Here is an 18787-nt window from a genome sequence, read left to right on the forward strand (position 1 = left end):
TATTTATGGAAACTCGCTGATGCCCACGCATCACGTCATCGCTGTTTAAAAAGGATTTTAAAAACGTTTGTCATTTCTGTTCTTGGGAATACAGAAGTTTTCTTAAATGACACGAAATCAAATATTACATCAGAAATTCCCCTTTTGGCTTTTTGTTCTACTTCCTTTTCCAACCAAAGAAACCACATCTGCTTATCGCAGCTGTTTGTGTAATTTTGGTTTCACTGAGTGAGTGAAGGCGCTGCCTGCAGCTGGTTAATGCAGTCACAGATTTTAAAATGCCGTCGACTGTCATAGACTCTTGAAGACTGGCTTCAGTAACCCTTGACGCTCTCCTGAGGCTGCTTATAGACCAGAACGACTGGCTGTGCTTCAGGAGTGAGCGAGGGTGCTCTCTGCAGATACCCCGAGAAAAACGCACAAACTGCTCTAATGGTCGCCAAAGCACGACTTTATTGATGCATGCTGAGGATTCACAATTTGTCATTGAGGTCGTCTTTATGGGGGAAAGGGTTCAGGCAGGAAGTGTGGGCACCGCCATGTCTGCGTTTCTAGCATCAACCTTGAAGTTCCACCTTAAAGGTCTTTATCGCTTGTTCCATTGTGGATTCAGGGTTTCCTCCCGAGGCTGGACCACTGTATTAACAATAGCTGTAATAAAAGAAAAAAGTAGCAGGAAGCAGCAGAAGGGAAGGTTTCCACCGTACGATGAACAATCCCCAGATGACTTCACACATGGGTAAAATATTTGGAGGTTGGGTTATAAAGGCTTGATCGTCAGAGGGAAATTCCGAGGTTATTTTCAGCAGCGAGCGGAGAAACAAACAAACGGACGACGGTGGAAGCAGCGACTCTGTGCTCATCAGAAAAGACAAATGATAATAAATCTAAGGCTAACCCACAGAGAGCCGGGTGGAGGCAGATCTCCACCCACCACCACCAAGTCCTGCTCACAGGGGAGAAGCCGGTCGTGCCGCTGTAATCAGACTGAGGCAGAGGCAAAGAGCAGAGCTTACAGGCTCTACTGACAGACAGTGACTGTAAGGGTGACGTCTGTGGACTCACAAAGGTACCGTCTGTTTTCTGGACGGTTGAATCAAAGTTGTTGGAGCAGACGAAGTAAAGGTTTCCAGGAGAAGTCTGTGGGGGGACTTCAGACTAGGAGAGGAACCCATCAGTCTGAAAGTGGAACCACGGTTACATTTTTAACTGGATGAAGGAACGAAACAAATGTAAAGGAACCAAAGTCCTGAAGCTCCAAAAGGCCAACACCCTGAGACAGCGTCCACAGGCTGTTCTGGTTCTGGACCAGGGCTGCCACAGCTGTGTGAAAACCACCCGGGGGATTAATAAAGTTTTATTTAATCTAATAACTTTAATCTCAGCCAAACCGATTTACTCACGAACAAATAAAACCCTAAAAAAATCCCAACAATAACATTTTTAGGTTGTCTAAGTGACTTATATATCACGTTTAACCTGAGTAGCGAAAGACGGCGGTGGTCTGAAAACGATTTGTTGGGAGTTTGCGGTTCTCGGGCGCCTTCAGTGACCCTCGAGCTCCCGGTCAGCTGTCGAGCTGGTGGGTAGCAGACGTCTCCGAAAACATCGAAGCACTTTTGCAAATATGCGGTGTCTTGATAAACCGAGCAGATATTTGATGTTTACACAGCTACTTTCTCGCCTGAAAATATGTCAAAAGCTTATTTTGTGACCCAGAAAGAATAATAAGAGTAATTTTAAAACTAACTCGCTGCTGCCATTGTTGGAAACGGGAATTGGCTGGGCCGCGCTATGAATCCTGGGATATGGAAAGGGTCACGAAGGTTTTACACCAGACCCATCCTTCAAATCTGGGGAACGGATTGGGAGGAGTCTTTGAATTTGGACAGTCTTCGTCGTGTCGCTGTGACGTAATCAGCCTACAAATGCGGCCTCCGAAGGATGCGGCTCCTGAATTTGGACACAGCTACGATGCCGGAGGTTGCTTCTTCTTCTTCTTCGGGGTTTAACGGCAGCTGGCATCCTCGTAGATGCAGTGCTGCCATCTTCTGTTTCAGTCCTTTATTACACTCTTACAACCTACTTATTCCTGCGTCTTTCAGGCTCTTACAAAGCTTCAAGTGACGCGTCGACTATTAAATTAGGCGTCGACGATTTTGATAGTCGACGTAACCGTGGCAGCCCTATACTGGACGTGGTTTGGTTATGAAACACAGACCAGAAAACTGATACTATGCAAATTATGCAGGAAACCGGCCCCCACCACAGACTCAAACACTGCAAACCTCTTCAACCACCTGCGCAAGAATCACATGACAGAGTATGCAGAGAGTTTATGGATGAGAAGCAAAAAGAGCCGTCGGGTGCTAAAAAATAAACCTCAGACTGCAGCACGCCGTGTAATAAACACTCACTAAGAGAACGGCGGCCGTTTGCATCGGTCAAAACACTCGACTCCAGCTACACGACGCGCAGCTGGAAACACTTCACGCCAGTCGAGCTGCCCGAGATTCACAGAATTTACAGAAAATGCATTATTGTGGGATTTATATCATTATCGGGATGAGAAATGTCTGTCGGGATATGAGCGTTTGGTCATATCGCACAGCCCTAGTGTCGGGTTTGGCTTTCACACTCTGACCAGCCGTGAGTCATTCCTGTGGGATTAGAGACAGCGGTCCCTCTTTGGCGGGCTCCACGTCCTTCCGTTGGTCCAGGTTCTGGTTCTGCTCGGCATAGTGGCTCAACAACCACCTCTCCACCTGCTGCAGCTCGCAGAGGTGGTGGAGTCTGTCCAAGATGGCCGAATGACGCCGAGGATAGCGGCGATCTCATTGGCAAGGAAGGAGTGGAGCTGGGAGCGAGGGGCCTGTACAGATGCAGTTTTATGTTTTCTCCAGACAAATAAAAACGAGAAACCACGGATTCTTCCTGCGGACGTTTGTCTGTAACATCTGAGAAGATCTCGGCACAAAGCCGAGGATCTCACATTCCATCAGCTCCTCTTCCTACGGAGCAGCTGAAGGATGGAGCAGAGAGGCTGTAATGGAAGCAAAGCCATAAGAGGATTAAATAAGGAGAGACAGGAAGAGACATTTAAGTAAATGCATGGTTGAGAGCATAATTCTGAATGAGAGAAAGCATTACGCAGAGAGGACGGACTGATGGCCGAGCGCCAGGAGAGCGAGGGATGAAGAGCGGCAAACCGCCAGGAGTTTGACACCGGAGAGCCGTAATGGAAGAGATGGAGGGAGCACTTGCCAAGATATCGATTTATAAATTACCCGCAGTTTTGTGGCTCCGAGCTTAAAAAAAAGAAAGAGGGGGGGGGTAGAGCAGCAGTTAGTGGTCCAATAATTCAATAATGTGTGAGCTGACAAGCAGGAAGGAGGCGGGGTGAACCTCCCAAATAAAAGCATCCGAGTTGAGCGTGCGTGTTATTTTAATAAAGAAGGAGACGACTGAAACTAAACTCAAAGGAAATTTTTGAAGCTCAGATAATTATTCAGAAATTTTCTCTTTTTTTACATTTTAGTTCAGAGTTTTGTTTTTTATTATTTATCTTTGATGCCATTAACTGTAAGGTGGGTCTAAATGTGGCGCTCCATCATCTACGTACAGTCTGTGGGTTCCACAGCTGTTGAGAATAAACATTAATGTAGTTCTTTAGGCTTTTATTGTGAAAAGCAGCGTTGTGCGTGTTTACAAAGGCAAGCTGTTGCCGCGGCCGTCATCTTGAACTTTGCTGTCACTGATTTATCGGCCTTTCTTTCTTGCTGTCGCCCGTGATGGCGACACCGCCGTCCCCGCTGCGGCGGTCTCGCTCAGTGTTTGATTACATTTGCCGGGACGACAATTTGGAATCTGTTTGGGTTCGACTTCCTGTTTGTGTCCGAAGCTGCTCCGAGGGTCTGTCGTCTCTTCTTCTTCTTTGTGTTTATTCTGAGCTGAATGGTGTCAAATGTATTTGTTGGCCTTAAAGCGTGAAAGTGAGAATCTGCAGGAAATAAGAAGATTTGTGCGTCTCCAGATTTTTCCAGTGAAATTGCTCCTGTGAACTGGGATCATGCTGTTCTTTAGTACGAGCTTTAACATGTTGATTCTAACATGCAGACTTTCTCTGATGCTGTAAAAACTTCACTGATAACAGACACGCTCACAGACTGGAGCTCGTTCACGCTTTTGTTCCCATCGTCCGTCTTTACCAGGAATTCTGTGCAAGCTTTAGGAAAAGTCTGTTTGGTGCCCCGATGATGGATCCGTGTGACATTACAGAGCTGCAGCTTTGTGTTAGAAACCGAGAAAAGTGTGAACATAACAGGAACATGACTCACCACCCTGGCATGAAAACAAAAGTGCGCCATCTGCTGTCCGCCACGCGTCACTACACGTGTTATAAAATGAGATGTTGTGAGTCTGTGGTCCAGGATGACTTCCACCCCTCTCGTAACGACCATCCGTCTGTGCTTCTGTCTAGGTGTCCACATTCTGATCGCGGTCGGCGCGGTGATGATGGTGGTCGGCTTCCTCGGCTGTTACGGCGCCATCCAGGAGTCGCAGTGCCTGCTGGGAACTGTGAGTCACGCTGAAGCTTCCCTGTGGACTTTCACACCTGCTAATAGTTTTAATGTTTCTTTGTGTGAGACGGTGCACGAATAACGATGTGAAAAGATGCCTCGCACCAGGTTTAGCTCCTGACTCATTTCCATCTGCAGGCCCACACAGCACGAAATAAACTGTAAGATATCAGGACACATGCTCAAGCATCCAGGCAAGGAAATCCCAAAAAGTTGAATCTGGACATTTTCAGAGAAAAAACGCTACGTCCTGATGAAGGTATCAAGCATTTAGGAATTCAAATCCCTTCCTTATTCTCAGACTTGTTTAAAGTAATAAAAACAGATTTAGAGCGATGCACAGTCCTGCCTCCGTCTCTCCTGCGTCGCATCGAGAGTATAGAACGAATGTGTTACCGAGACTTTTATACCTTTTTCAGATGCTGCCTGTAAACATTCCCAACTGTACATTTGATAATTTAGATAAACTTTTTTCCAAATTGATACGGCGAGGCAAACGTCCAAGGATCAAGTTTCAAACATTAAAACTGTCAAACTGCAGGGGGGGGGTCGGCCGTTCTACGAGACTCCTGACTGTACGGGATCGGTCTGAAACTCGGTGGCTAAACACTGAGAAGACAATATGTGAAAGATCACTGGACTCCCTGCTTTTTTCTAACTTGTGCGTACGGGGAACGGACGAGGCTCACACTAAAGATTTGGCGCAGAATCAAACAAACGTTTGGTCTTCCAAAAGAAATTTCAATGTTATCAAGCCTCTCCTCCCTGCAGGGTTTTTCTCCTACTGTGGAAGACTTCAGAGCAGGTCAAATAACAGGCGTCATAAACTTCGTCATGTTGTGAGGACCTGAGCTCATTTGAACAGCTGAGACGTCGGCTTCAGCTTCCTTCTTCGGACTGTTTTAGATTTTTTGACAAAACATAAAGACTGGAGGCAAGTTTGGAGCCCTCAGCCGTCGAGGAAATATCTCTAAAATATTTCAAAGTAATTCCTCCCCAAAGCTGATCAGTCATTTCTATAACTCATTTATGAGTTTCAATACAAGTGCAACTTTGGATATTAAGGCAAGGTGGGAAGCGGAGACTGGCACTCAAGTCTCAGAGCACACCTGGGAAGAGGTGTTCAGTGAGGCCCAAGTCTCCTCTGAGACTCGGGCCTCACCGAACACCTCTTCCCATCTGGTGACTAATTCTGGGCTGTGGAGAGAATTTAAATGGAAGGTGGTCATGAGATATTTTAGACCCCCAGACATCGTTGCTAAAATGAACCAACTCCCGACACTTGTTGGTGAAATTGTGGTACTCACTTAGCAACCCACTCACACATATCCTGGCCGTGTCCAAACATTAGCTCAGTTTGGAATAAAGCTCACTACAGTTTCCCAACAACCATTAACAAAGGACCAACAGTTAGTGAGTCTTACCAACAGCAAAACAAAGTCTCTCGTAAGAATCTTGCTCACAGCAGCACTAAAGTGTATCACCATTAAATCATGACCGGCCTTCATGTAATATGTGGATTGATAAAGTAAGATTGATCAGATGGAGGGAATAACATCTGCTCTGTGGATGCAGAGAGGCTTGTTCAGTGAGCGATGGCCCATACATGCTTATTGTTTCAATAATCCAGCAGAGGTTCACTTTTTACTGCTGCTAAGATCGTCTTATTTAATATTATCTGAAGTTTGTGCTTCTACGTTGCCTGCGTCTGTTCAACTTGTGAACATTGACAAGTGTAAGTTGCAAGGTTGTAAATTATAATAAAAAAGTTATAATAAACGCAGCAGCTGCACGGTTACCTGCACGTGTTCTCTGAGTCGGAGCTCAGGTAGAAGGACGCTCGCGCTCACCTGCTGTGTTTCTGGCCCGTCCTGCAGTTCTTCGCCTGCCTCGTCATCCTGTTCGCCTGTGAGGTTGCAGCTGGCATCTGGGGCTACATGAACAGGGACACGGTGAGTGTGCACGCTGACACTGCAGGTTAAATCGGGCATGCCGCTCTCTGATCGGGAAGCGTTTGGTCCTGGTTGACACCTGGGATTAAACATGCTTCATATAATCAGCAACCACAGACTGTACTGAGGATATGACCCAAAATTCATATCTTGATATTCTTTACCTTGTGTGAGTTATTAGTCATTAGTGTGCTTCTGTCACCAGGCAACAACTAATAACTTTATTTAAACTTTTGCAGGTTACAAAGGAGATGAAAATCTTCTACGACAACGCCTACGACAGCGCAATTAACAGCAATATGCAGGAAAAGAACAATGCCGCCACCCTTGTCCTGAAGGCCTTCCATGAGACGGTACAACGCAGATATATAACAAAATGATCATGTGAATATTTTCTTATAAAGTAAAGGGTTTTCTGAGGCGTCCTGAACCTCGTCACCTTAAAGTACAGCAAACACTGAGAACACGGTGCATGAAAAGCGGCAGAGCTGAGATAATCACACGCATGCTTTGAAGGTCACGTACAACTTGGACGTGTTGAATTTGGGAATAAAAGTTGGGAATACCAGGTGAGCTGACTTTGGAATTAGCAGAAACTAAACTCCAAATCAGAGAGATGCAGGTAGACGTCGGGTTGCACCACGCCCTCTGTTGGAGCGTCTCGTCTGTCACCGCGTTTTCACAAGAGGGTGGAGCCCTGAGTTATCGGCTAATGCTAGCTAACACGAGACCCTCACTAAGACGAACCTGCTAATCACAAACATTAAGTCCGAATCTTCAAACTTCACTCAGCAAACCGGAGCTCCGCCCGCTGTGACGGCCTGTTAGGACACTGACCTCACAGCAGTCGTGTTTTTGGTCACATGATGTCATTAAAAATGCTCCAACAGCACAAACACGGTGCAGTTAGCTGAGGTGCAGCTAGCAGCTACACCTAGCGGCTACATCCACCTGTCTGTCAAAGAGGCCACGCCCCTAATAATGCAAACTTTAAACCTTAATAGGATTTAAACAGGTGAGTTATAGAAACATCCTCCCCTGTACAGGAAACGATCCACAGAGACCAAACGGTTTGTGTAACACGTTGTAAACATGTTTGTTTCTGCTGTAAAGTTGTAACACGGGAGTCTGCGGCCCCTTTTCCTAGAGTACCTACTCGGACTGACTTGGCACAGTTTGCCACGTTTTCCAGGGTTTTCCGTTAAAAACCAGGTAGTCTTTTAGTACCTGCTGGGGTTCTAAGTGATCCAGACAGGTACTAAAATGTGATGTCGTCAGACCGCACGCAACCGATTGGCTGGTCAGTAGCGTCACTCGACGAGTCACGAGAGCGTCTCGTTCACAAAAATCAAAACTGCCATTTTTGAAACTCGGCTGCAAAACAACGCCGTGATCCCCCGAGTGTGACGAACACCTACAGACCGAGCAGCAGGTAAATATTAGCTTCGATGTCCACCTTTGTTGGAACGTTCAGATGCGCCGACGCTTTGCTATGACGAAAGGCGTGCAAACAAGGTACTACTGGGTTATAATGGAAAACCAGTCGACCCGAGTAGGTCAAATGGAAAAGGGGCTTATGGGGACGGACTCATTGCTGCCTCTGCTGGACATTAGAGGAACTGCAGTTGTGGTGCTTGTTTGTCGGAGGTTTCCAGGTCTTTACTGTGTTGTCTTTGTGTTTCAGCTGAGCTGCTGCGGTAAAGGCACAGGCACTAACCTCCTTACACAGCTCACAGACATAACTGGAATTACCAATATTTGCCCCAGTAATACATTCACGGTAAGTACAATCATTTATTTCAGTGGTTTAATCTTTGCTCGCATGCTTCTGGCTCACGGGGAGAACAAGCAGGACCATCATTTAGCTCTCTGCAGAAATCATGAAGTTAGTCAAAAAAGCTCCATAAACTTTGCTGTGAGACATTTTCTCTCTGCTGTATACTTGCACCAGGCAAACGCAGGGGGCGGGGTCATTCATGTTTGTGTCCTGTCTCACCATCAGGAACACGAGCCTCTCGGCACGACTCGGTGCATTGATAGCGTTGGCGGGTTCTCCTGTGCTGCTGTAAAATAATCTGCTCTTGGTAACCTGACGCAGTCACGGGGGGCTGTTCCACTTCCTGTTAAACCGTGGTATCGAAAGTAGTTGCAGTTCACCCGAGAGCACAGCAGGGGGCGCTTTTAGTCCACTGAACAGAAGTGAATGGAGCTAGACTGAGATAAAAACGTATATTTAAGTTTCAGTTAAATGAATGGAAGTGGTTGAGGCTGTGCAGCTGCTCTCCACAAACCGAGAACATTTCACTTCAAAGTAAAAGTCACATCTTTTGAGACTTTTACTTTGAAGGTACATCGTCTCCATTTTCAGTTTGTGTCACACGTTTTTTTTACCACATAGCCAGCAGTGTAAGTAAAGACTTGCCAGACAAAAGATTTAGAGAACATCGAGACAGCAAAAGCCTCAGAGTCCAAAGATCTGCAGGAGGCTGTTCTGTATGCAGCCTGCAGCTTCACACGAGGCTTAACTCCACTTGTTGGCAGCGTTACTGAAGTGACCCAAGGTCGGTGCAGAGCTGCGCGGCTGCCAGAACACAGAAGTGTTTAAAAGAAGCACTTTTTACTTTGTCTGTTGCTGATTTCTGTGAGAGGAAACTCATCAGGAGGAGGTGGGGCCTAACGCGCTGAACACGTGGACACAGCAGGAAGCTAAAGTAGCGTTAGCATGAATAAATGAAAGCAGTGTTACAGAATAAATGAGCTGAAATATTAATGACTGATAAATAAATGAGTGTGTGTGAGCTGAGGTGGCTGTAAGAGAGAAGCTCACAGATGATGTGTGATCAGCTGTCTCTATGGCAACGTTCACTCTGCAGGCGAAAGCGCATCAAATCCGGCGTTTTTGACCCTCTGCGACCCACATGACAGCGTGAACGGCACAAATCCAATATTTTTAAATCCGATCTGGGTCACTTTCGTATGTGGTGCTGAATCCGATACATATCCGATGTTTCAGAAAGCGACTGCTGTTTGATTGTCATGTCGCATTAAATCCGCCTTTTACGTCACTGACACAAGACAGACTCCGATTATCAGCGCTGGAGAAGACATCGTGAACACTTCCTGTCCATCCAGTACAACTGTTGGGAACAACGTTGGAGAAACGTGAACATTTTATTTGTTCTGTATAATCTGCAGATTCTGACAGAAATCTGCAGCTTTCCTCTAAAACAGCAACAAGGATCATTATTAGGCCAAATGTAGAAAACACAATAACTTTATAACTTAACATAAAGTCCGAAGTCTTTACATTAAGGCCATCAGTCACACATACTGTTGCTCTGGGTGTAAACAGAGCGCGTTGTGTGTGACGTCTTCTTTTGCGCATGCGGGCGCTTTGAGCGTTCACACTAGAGCGCGTTTGCTGTCGCATTTTGTTTGTAATGTGAACGAGCAGACAAAAAAATCGGATTTGATCAAATAATTTGAATTGAGCATTAAGACCTGCAGAGTGAACGCAGCCTGAGACTGGTCCACAAACAGGAAGTGAAATTCCTAAACATTAAAACAATAAAGTTTTTCCTCCATCTATCCAAAACTTAAAATAAAAGATTCCTCAAATGAAATCGTGGTTTAAGAGAATAAAGAAATGCCGACACGTGGTGTTTGTAAAAATGTGAAGCAGCAGCAGGAGAGCAGGATGCATTCTCTCTGATCTCCAGTAGGTGGCGTGTTTGAATGTTTTGTTTTTGCTTTGCAGAGCTGCCACGACAGAATCAACGAGCTGTTCCACGATAAGATTTACCTGATCGGCATCGCCGCGCTGGTGGTCGCCGTTATTATGGTGAGAACATGAACATCACACAGTGCTGCTGCTCGTAAATGTGCTGAAGGCTGAGGGGCAGCTTCGATTGTTTCTGTTTCATGCATACAGTGTGTGTACGAGTAACAGAGAGGATACGTCCTCATACAGTCATCCTCAGCCACGTAGAAGCCCCACCCACTTGCTCTTTAAACCTCCTGTGTGAGGGGCTGCCAATCAGAAGGTTGACTGAAAAAGGGAGGAGCTTAAAAAAGAAGCTTATTTTAGATGAACTGAGCTCAGTGTAAAGTAAAGATTATTACAAACTGTGAATCCACGGCTGCAAATATGAAGCTAGAAATGAGTGGGATAGACCCCCTTGAAGATGAAGGTGACCCCTGACCTTTCCTCAAGCACCATTGGCCCTTTTTAGCTCATGAGCATGAAAAATCGTATTTTATTGGGTAGTCTTTTGGTTTTTGTGGCTGTATGTAGGACAGCACTGAAGTCTGTGAAACGCAGAGAAAACCGAGTCTTTCCTGGTGCGTTAGTGAAGCTGATGCGCTGCTGCTCCCTCGGTCAAAGACGACCATCCCACCTTCTCGTGTCAAAAAGAGTCTCAGTGATAATCAGGAGGCGTTAAGGCGGCGCGAGCGCATGAATGCTGTCGCCGAGTGGAAATCGTAGATGCTGTAATGATGTAATGTTGTGACGCAGCCCTGACAGCTTCCTCTTCTTCCTCAGATCTTCGAGATGATCTTCAGCATGGTGTTGTGCTGCGGGATCCGCAACAGCCCCGTGTACTAAAGCGCCGGGGCTCCGGCCAATGAACGAGGAGAGGACGACCTCGCCCTCTCCTTCGTTTGTTTGTTTTTTTATAACCAGGAAATGCCACATGTATTGCTTGCTGGATTTTAGTCAGCTGTTAAAGACAATATCCTGTTTTTCTTACACTGTCAAAGATCATTTTTTATTGTTATTTTGTTAGTCACAGATGCTGTTATGCATATTAGAGCAGTGTTTAATGTAGATATGCTGTCACACACGGTCCAGGTGCTGTAATCTGATTAGTTTACTGCTGTCCTGCCTACGTCCACGCTCTCATATCGGCCTTTTCTGGATGTTATCCCCACGTTTTCTGTATAAACTGTATATAAATATATGTGGACAGTGCTTCATGTCTGCCTGAGCATGGAGGTTGTTTATCATGAGCTTTGTTCACAAACACTCTGTGGATTGATCCAGACTGAAGGCATACATGACCGGCGCGCTCTCTCACACACAGACACACACAGACACACACACACAGACACACACACAGACACACACACAGACACACACACACACAGACACACACACACAGACACACACAGACAGACACACACAGACACACACACACAGACACACACACACACACAGACACACACAGACAGACACACACACAGACAGACAGACACACACACACACACACACAGACACACACACAGACACACACACAGACAGACACACACAGACACAGACAGACACACACAGACAGACACACACACAGACACACACACAGACACAGACACACACACACACACACACACACAGACAGACAGACAGACAGACACACAGACACTCACACACACACACACACTCACACAGACACACACAGACACACACACAGACACACACACACAGACACACACACACACACACCCCTCTGGTCATACTGTGGGATGTTGTCAGGAAAAAATGAAATGTTTAATCTGAAGCTGTAACCAAAGTCCGTGACCTCTGACCCCGTTTGCTTTCTTTCTGCGGTGGTAAACTATGATCGTCATGTCAGAATCAGAGCCTCAGAGTTTAATGTTCGGCTCACTCCTGCAGTCGTGTACTGGTCACGTGTGTTTCCCAGCAAACCGGTTGTCCTGGTAGGCAGCTGGTTGTGTTTGCTCACAAATAAAACTATGGGCTGCTAAAAAGGATTCAAAGCAGAAATTTAAAAGCCCACAAATAATAATTAATGTTGCATCTTAAATTCATGTCATATTTGGCACATTTGAGTCATTTTGTGCATTTTGCCCTTATTTTGAAATCCCCGTACTTACAGCCCGTCCGGTTGAGCCTCGTCAGTCTAATCTGACATGTTTATGTGGTCATCGTCCCTCCACCTTCGTTAGCCGCGCACTAGCAGTTCATCTGTTGTGTTGTCGTCATGGTAACGAGCGTGGCTCTATCGGCGCCGTCCGAGCTGACCCGTGCACGTGCAGAGCGCCTTCCGTCCCAACTGTTCCCGCCTCATCGGCCGACCGCTAGCTGCACAGCCCCGCGGGCCTCTAACCTCTCCTTTAAATCATAGCGTCTCGTGTAACCCTCCATATAATCGTAGCTTTTCTCAACCAATTAAAACTTTGCCTTGTTAACTAAGTGGCGCTGGACAGTGCGACGTACAGCTCTGATGTATCGTACTAATGAAAATAATGACGGCTGTAGAAACAGTGTATGCCTTTCTTCTCTTTGTATCGTAATATCTGTCTGGTACGTCATCACAGGAGGAAGGGGAAGGTTTTGTGACAGCGCCGATGAAGCGTTGATGCTGCCTTTTGAATAACCGCTGCATAAATCTCCTCTCTGCTCTGTAGACTTTGGTTTGCCCAAATATAAAGGGAATAAATGTATTTTACAAATAACCTTTCAGCTCTTCTTGTCTTTTATTTGAGGAAAGGTGACTGTTGGAAGAGGGGGTCGCTTCTACCTTCAGTCAGGGCTTGGTGGTTGTTAGCGAGTGCAGCAGTGTGAGCTCCTTAGTCGAGCTTTGGTTGGCATCAAGGATGCTGCACTTGTTGCTTTCATATATTTGAGAGCACAGGTGTCAAACTCGAGGGTGTCCTGATGAAATTAGCAGCTCAGCAAGACTTGACTCGATGCTGAGGAGGCGATTCAGCATTTGATTCATGTTACATCAGGAGTGAGTGAACGTGGTGCAGTAAAAGTACAGTTTTCTAAACACTTCTTTAAATGGGGGGGCGGGCACCTCAGCGTGCAGTCGGCTTTATTCAGGTGTGTTGCAGCAGCGACGCATAGAAGCGTTTCAGCAAAGCGGCCCTCGAGGACTGCAGTTGTACTTGTATAACCTTGTGGTGCAGCCTGCATTACCTGTGGCCTCCTGCGGGCTTTTTGGTAGGTCCTGTTTGATTTTCTGTCACTTTTCCTCCCGCTAAGAGTTTCACGGCCACGCTGACACACGGATGGACCTGCTGATGATCCCTGGCAACCGTAGAAGACCAGCAGCTGCTTCAAACGTCTCAGCGATGTTAAAGATGTCGGATGGCACCAAATCTTCTTCATCTCAACGTCACAAAATCAAAAATCCTGTTTTTCAGAGAAACAGTTATCCTTGTCTAAAGATTGAAGGTTCTTTGTCTCACGCGTAGTCACACAGTGAGCTGCTGCTTTAGAAACAGGAAGTAAACGATTGCTGCGTGTTCTGTTTCAGCCTCGTGTTAAAGTCAAACTTGCACTTTTATACTTGGACATAAGTCACACATTTCATCTCACATCAGCTGTTTTTGCAGCATTTTCTGCTCCACCATCTCTGATTAGCATCAACATGGTACAAAGTTTGAACAAGTCCAATTATTTCTGCAAGTTTTTGGCTTCAGATATCAAATATTTTTGAACATCAATAGTTTTGGAAAACTGTGTTTTGACCTTTCGGGACCTTTTTTACTCACTCACGCAATGTTTGAATATTAAAGTCTGAAAGTTTCACTGATCTTTACCATAAAAGTAGGTCAGGGTGTGTAAACTGGTGCAGTCAGTGTTAGTCAGCACTCGGCTAAACTCCCACATTTGAGGGGGCACTAAGGAAAAACTTCATATGGCAGGGCTGCAGACTAACGTTTGTCACGGCTGCACTGGTGTGCCGAATTTTTTTTCCCTTATGCGCACCCAAATTTTTCAGCCGCATCGCTTAACACGCAGTTTTACATGCGCACTTTTAAGGAGGTTTTTCAGCCCATGCAGACAATATTCATTTGTAAATGATGAACTAACAATCTTTTCAACACAAAGTCCTTTAGTTGAAGCACATTTCTACCAGAAAGTTGCTGAAAAACTGCTTGTGCTTAAAGTGCTTTGGCAATATTGTAGACAATGTTGAACTTAATCATCACATCGACCTCTGGCGACCTGTTTGCTGCCTGCCGCTGAAAGGCCGTGGGGAGAGGGGACACCTGGGCATTTATTGCAGCGTATAACGTGTTTCTGGATACACTGCTGCTTTTCAGCGCTCAGAGGTTGATGTCTCCATGTCAGAGCTGGCTGTGAATTTCAGACCTTAACAAAAATGTAGCAATAGTTCTTTTCATCTTTTCTCATTACCCACAGGCTGCTCACTAGAGCTGCGTCTCATCACTGATTTCACTCAAACCGTCGCGACATAGGATTTGTTTTTTTGGTCGCACTCTAGAGTCAGGTCACTGTTTTTGACTGGTTTGTATGACTTGTGTGTGTGAAACACGTGGCTGCAGTATTTGATCAGCACAACATGAAAGCTAATCTAGAATAACGTGTTCTTTATTTAGCAACTAAAGGTTTCATGTTAAAAATCCTTCTGTGTTATATTTTGGCGTTACTGTGAAATTTAACGTTGTCCTGTTCAGAAATTGTCCCTCGATGTCTTTTGCAAAGTAAAGGTAATAAAGGCCCTGATGGGGGGGGGGGCTGCTGGCTCTTCGTGGTGCAGCCTGCTTATTGTACACGTCCTGTGATGGATGCTGCAGATCAGCAGGGAGCGCTTCAGAGCGCTTCAGGACACCTACACCAGGAGATGCCGGACTAGAGCAGATACTGAAGGACCCGTCCCATCCTGGCAACAAACTGTTCCAACTTCTGCAATCTGGTAGAAGGTTCCGCATCTTCCGGGCAAGGACAGAGAGACTCAAGAGGAGCTTCTATCCCCAAGCCATCCGTGCCCTAAACACACACACCCGCCCTCTCACATCATCTATAATTGACTGAGACAGGACTCTTCCAGACACTAAACCAAGGCACAATGTACATTTCAATTCCTTTAATTTTAAATATGTTTATATTGTCTATCCTGTAAAATAGTCAGATATCTATTCATATTAATGTACAGAATTCACCTGCTTGCTGCTACTACTGCACATTCACCCAGTGTATATACTATATGTGTATATATATATATATAATGTTCTTCCTCTACACCCCCCCCAATTTTTGCACATGTCGAGGAGCGTGTCAGGCTACATTTCACTGTGTGTTATACTTGTATAACTATGCATGTGACAAATAAAGAACCTTGAACCTTGAAACGCTCGCCAAACACGCTTTATGGTGCAACCCGGGCCTGACGCCCTACAGGATGGCCCCCGTGCCCCCACCTCCTCCACCCTTTCTCCACCATTTATTCCTTTTTCATTTCAGTGTTTAAAGTTAAAAACCTATTTTAAAGTTCTGTAACTGTTTCAGTCGATGGACGATCGTGTTACAGAATCAGGATCGCGTCTGATCACGGCGGAGAGATTTCCCTGTTACGGGAGTCGAGGTCTTTGGGCAGCGCTGACAAACAGCTTCTCTCCTGCACTCGCTTGGCTGGGAGGTTGATTTGTGGCGTCCTCCTCCCCCCCCACCATCCTTTTTGTTCTTTCCCCCCACACCACCTTCATTTGTTTCCACAGGATGTGTGAGGAGTTCCCACAAACGCCGTTTACTAATCACGAGGACTGTCAGACCATGAGCTGAGCCTGTCCTCGTATTCCTGCCGGTTTTCCAATTTCCTGTCCTGAGATGCTCTGTGATCCAGCCCTCGTCCAAAGAGGTCTTTTTAGGGAGGCGGTCTCGCTCTTTATTTGTTTTGTTTTTTTAGTTGAGATTCATCACAAACAGTAAAAAAACAAACTGGAAAGAATCAAACGAGTGAAACTTCTTCTGGGCTGAAACCTCAGCTTGTCTGTAGCTTTGTTGCCTCTAAACAAAATCAGAGCAGCGTGTTCTCTGCTGCACACCGCAGGGCTTTCTGCACATATTTCTGGGTTTGTGAAAGTCACACAAAGAGGTCGTGACCTGTGTGTGTGTGTGTGTGTGTGTGTGTGTGTGTGTGTGTGTGTGTGTGTGTTGCTAAATGCAGTCCTGTGTGCATCCAAACCCAGATGGGGTGGTTTGTGTGAAAGTCCGTGGTTTCTGCAGCAGGATCCCTCCCTGCTCCCTCCTGACGTATTGCTGCTCCTCACTCTCGCCTTCCCAGACCTCCCCCAACTATTTCCACATTCCTGGACCCTTAAACAATCACGATCTCTCGACTTATTTCACAATCCCGCTCGTACCCCTGTTCAAAAGTTGCTAAAGAAGCACAGAAGCCAGCTAACTTTCTGTTGGTACACATTAGAAACACACGTCTGAGTGTGAGCACGTTGTTTTTGTGAATCGACAGTCGAGTTTGGAGCTAAACGTCTGACCCCGGCTCGGCCCTTCTGTCGGCTCCTCTCATTTATCAGGATTGGGTAAGAAGGGTTATTTTCATCGGCTTGCATAACGTACAGATGTGTAACCCTGACATCATGCTTCACCAAAACTGATGACAGACACGTTTTCTAACTTCTACTCATGTTCACGGCACCAAAGTTCAAAGTGACCATTTTTCTTCATGAGTCATTTACAGCCGCTCTCGAAGGCGGTTAAACTCAAACCTACTCTTTGTTTCCACTCATGTATCTCCCGTTCCACTGGTGGATGTTCATATTAAACAACACTCAGTTTATCAGGTTGTTTCCACTCCTCGACCTGAGAGATGAAGCCAACTCTGAAACTCGAAGCCTGCAGTTCCTCTGGCGTCCAGCAGAGGCAGCAGTGAGTCAGTCCCCATAGACTCCAATGTTAAAACAAACATGTTTACAGCCTGATACACAAAATGTTTGGTCTCTATAGGTAATTTAGTCCTTCATAACACCTGTTAGGGGGGGTTATGAGCTCAGGTGGTAGAGCAGGTCACCGACTAACTGGAAGGTTGGTGGTTCGATCCCAGTCTGCCTGCCAAGAGTCCTTGGGCAAGGTAAATGGTAAATGGCCTGTATTTATCTAGCGCTTTACTAGTCCCTAAGGACCCCAAAGCGCTTTACACATCCAGTCATCCACCCATTCACACACACATTCACACTGGTGATGGCAGCTACATTGTAGCCACAGCCACAAGGTATCAACCCCAAGCTGCTGTCAGACGCGTCCATCGGAGCATGAATGTGTGTGAATGTTAGAAACAGCACAGACAAATGTACTTGTGTCAATGAAATGTCCAAGCTGTAAAAGCTTTGAGCCTCAGAGTAGGAAAGGGGCGTGGCCTCTTTGACTGGTAGGTGGATGGCTTCACCTGAGTTTGACGTGAAGCAGGTATGTGGTCTCTACACTGCTGAACACTAATCTGTTTTTATTTGGGTTCATGTTTATTAATATTTGCGGGAACGGAGAGGTCACGGGGGCTGCGGTGACGTAAGCGTGTGAGGTCAGACCTGTGTACTGGTTGTCTTGACAGCAGGTGGATTTTAGACCCCCCGCCCCCCACTCTCGGGCCCCGCCCACAGACGCTGGGCTGACGGAGCGCCGTTTCTTTGCAGACACTCGGAGCTGCGCTGCGCACCGGACGGTCCGCTGTTCGCTGGAGTTCGCCTGGAGCCTTTTTTCTTTGTTCGCTCGGTGAAGCGTCAGGATGAATGTGGGGATCCCGGAGGGCTGCTTTCTGTCCGCCCTGCAGCCCAACTCCTCCTGCACCGCTTACGTGGTCCCCTCGGACGGCCCGTCTCCGGACCCAGTGGCGAAAGCTCGGAGGGTCCGGGAGCAGGTCCGGATGCGGCTGGCTGAGAGGAAGTCGTCCTCCCTGAGCAGGCTGGAAGGATCAACAGGTGAGAGCTTGAAAGTGCAGAGTAACGGGCTGAGTAAGTCTCAGTAAAGTACACCGTGGAGTATCTGTTACCTCCTCCTGGAATTCAACCAACACCTCCCTGAGCTCATTGCCCCCACCCGAAAGTAGCGGTCAGGGGCGTTTCCAGGATTTCTTTTCAGTGGGGCCACAGGGGTCCCCACAGAAACATGTAATGAGTTGGCTTCAGTTTTAAAAAGAGCAGCGAGCATAAGAGCAGAGGTGACGATGATAAACACAATATTCCAGCATGTGTTCACACAGAGAGCCATTTAAAGTCTGTCAGTTATTGATGGGGGGGGGAGAACTGAAGCAGCGATCGCAGCACAATAAGCCACGGATTTAATGCTTCACATCCTTCTGTCCACGGTCCCGTCGGTTAGTGCGTGGAAGTAAAAACGAGGAGTAATGTAGTGATCGGATCAGGTGGTTCTGGGGGAGTCTGATGTATAAGCTATGACTCGCTTGGTGCTAAAGGGTTAAAAATGTGCACTCACTGGAAAATAGTTGTTGTAGCCAGTGTGAGCTTCACAGT

At 46.5% G+C, this 18787-nt stretch overlaps 2 protein-coding genes across 5 annotated transcripts in view; both read left to right on the top strand.

The window, feature by feature from the left end:
- The window catches only part of LOC146639181 (CD81 antigen-like), a 28885-nt gene extending 15891 nt beyond the window's left edge, over nucleotides 1–12994 (top strand). The window contains exons 3-8 of the mRNA XM_085355141.1: nucleotides 4481–4578; nucleotides 6458–6532; nucleotides 6772–6885; nucleotides 8217–8312; nucleotides 10290–10373; nucleotides 11076–12994. Coding sequence (XP_085211267.1) covers nucleotides 4481–4578; nucleotides 6458–6532; nucleotides 6772–6885; nucleotides 8217–8312; nucleotides 10290–10373; nucleotides 11076–11138 — 530 coding nt within the window. The 3' untranslated portion in view covers nucleotides 11139–12994. The remainder of the gene's footprint in view (nucleotides 1–4480; nucleotides 4579–6457; nucleotides 6533–6771; nucleotides 6886–8216; nucleotides 8313–10289; nucleotides 10374–11075) is intronic.
- A 4970-nt stretch (nucleotides 12995–17964) lies between these two features.
- LOC146639182 (plakophilin-3-like) overlaps nucleotides 17965–18787 on the top strand; it is a 31206-nt gene continuing 30383 nt past the window's right edge. For all 4 annotated transcript variants that reach the window (XM_085355453.1, XM_085355273.1, XM_085355357.1 and 1 more), the window contains exon 1: nucleotides 17965–18235. In XM_085355453.1, coding sequence (XP_085211579.1) covers nucleotides 18043–18235 — 193 coding nt within the window. In that variant the 5' untranslated portion in view covers nucleotides 17965–18042. The remainder of the gene's footprint in view (nucleotides 18236–18787) is intronic.

This window comes from Diplotaxodon limnothrissa, linkage group LG1 (assembly GCF_057381915.1).
Source record: "Diplotaxodon limnothrissa isolate DT_005_m linkage group LG1, D_limnothrissa_male_GT1.1, whole genome shotgun sequence".
Taxonomy (NCBI): Eukaryota; Metazoa; Chordata; class Actinopteri; order Cichliformes; family Cichlidae; genus Diplotaxodon; species Diplotaxodon limnothrissa.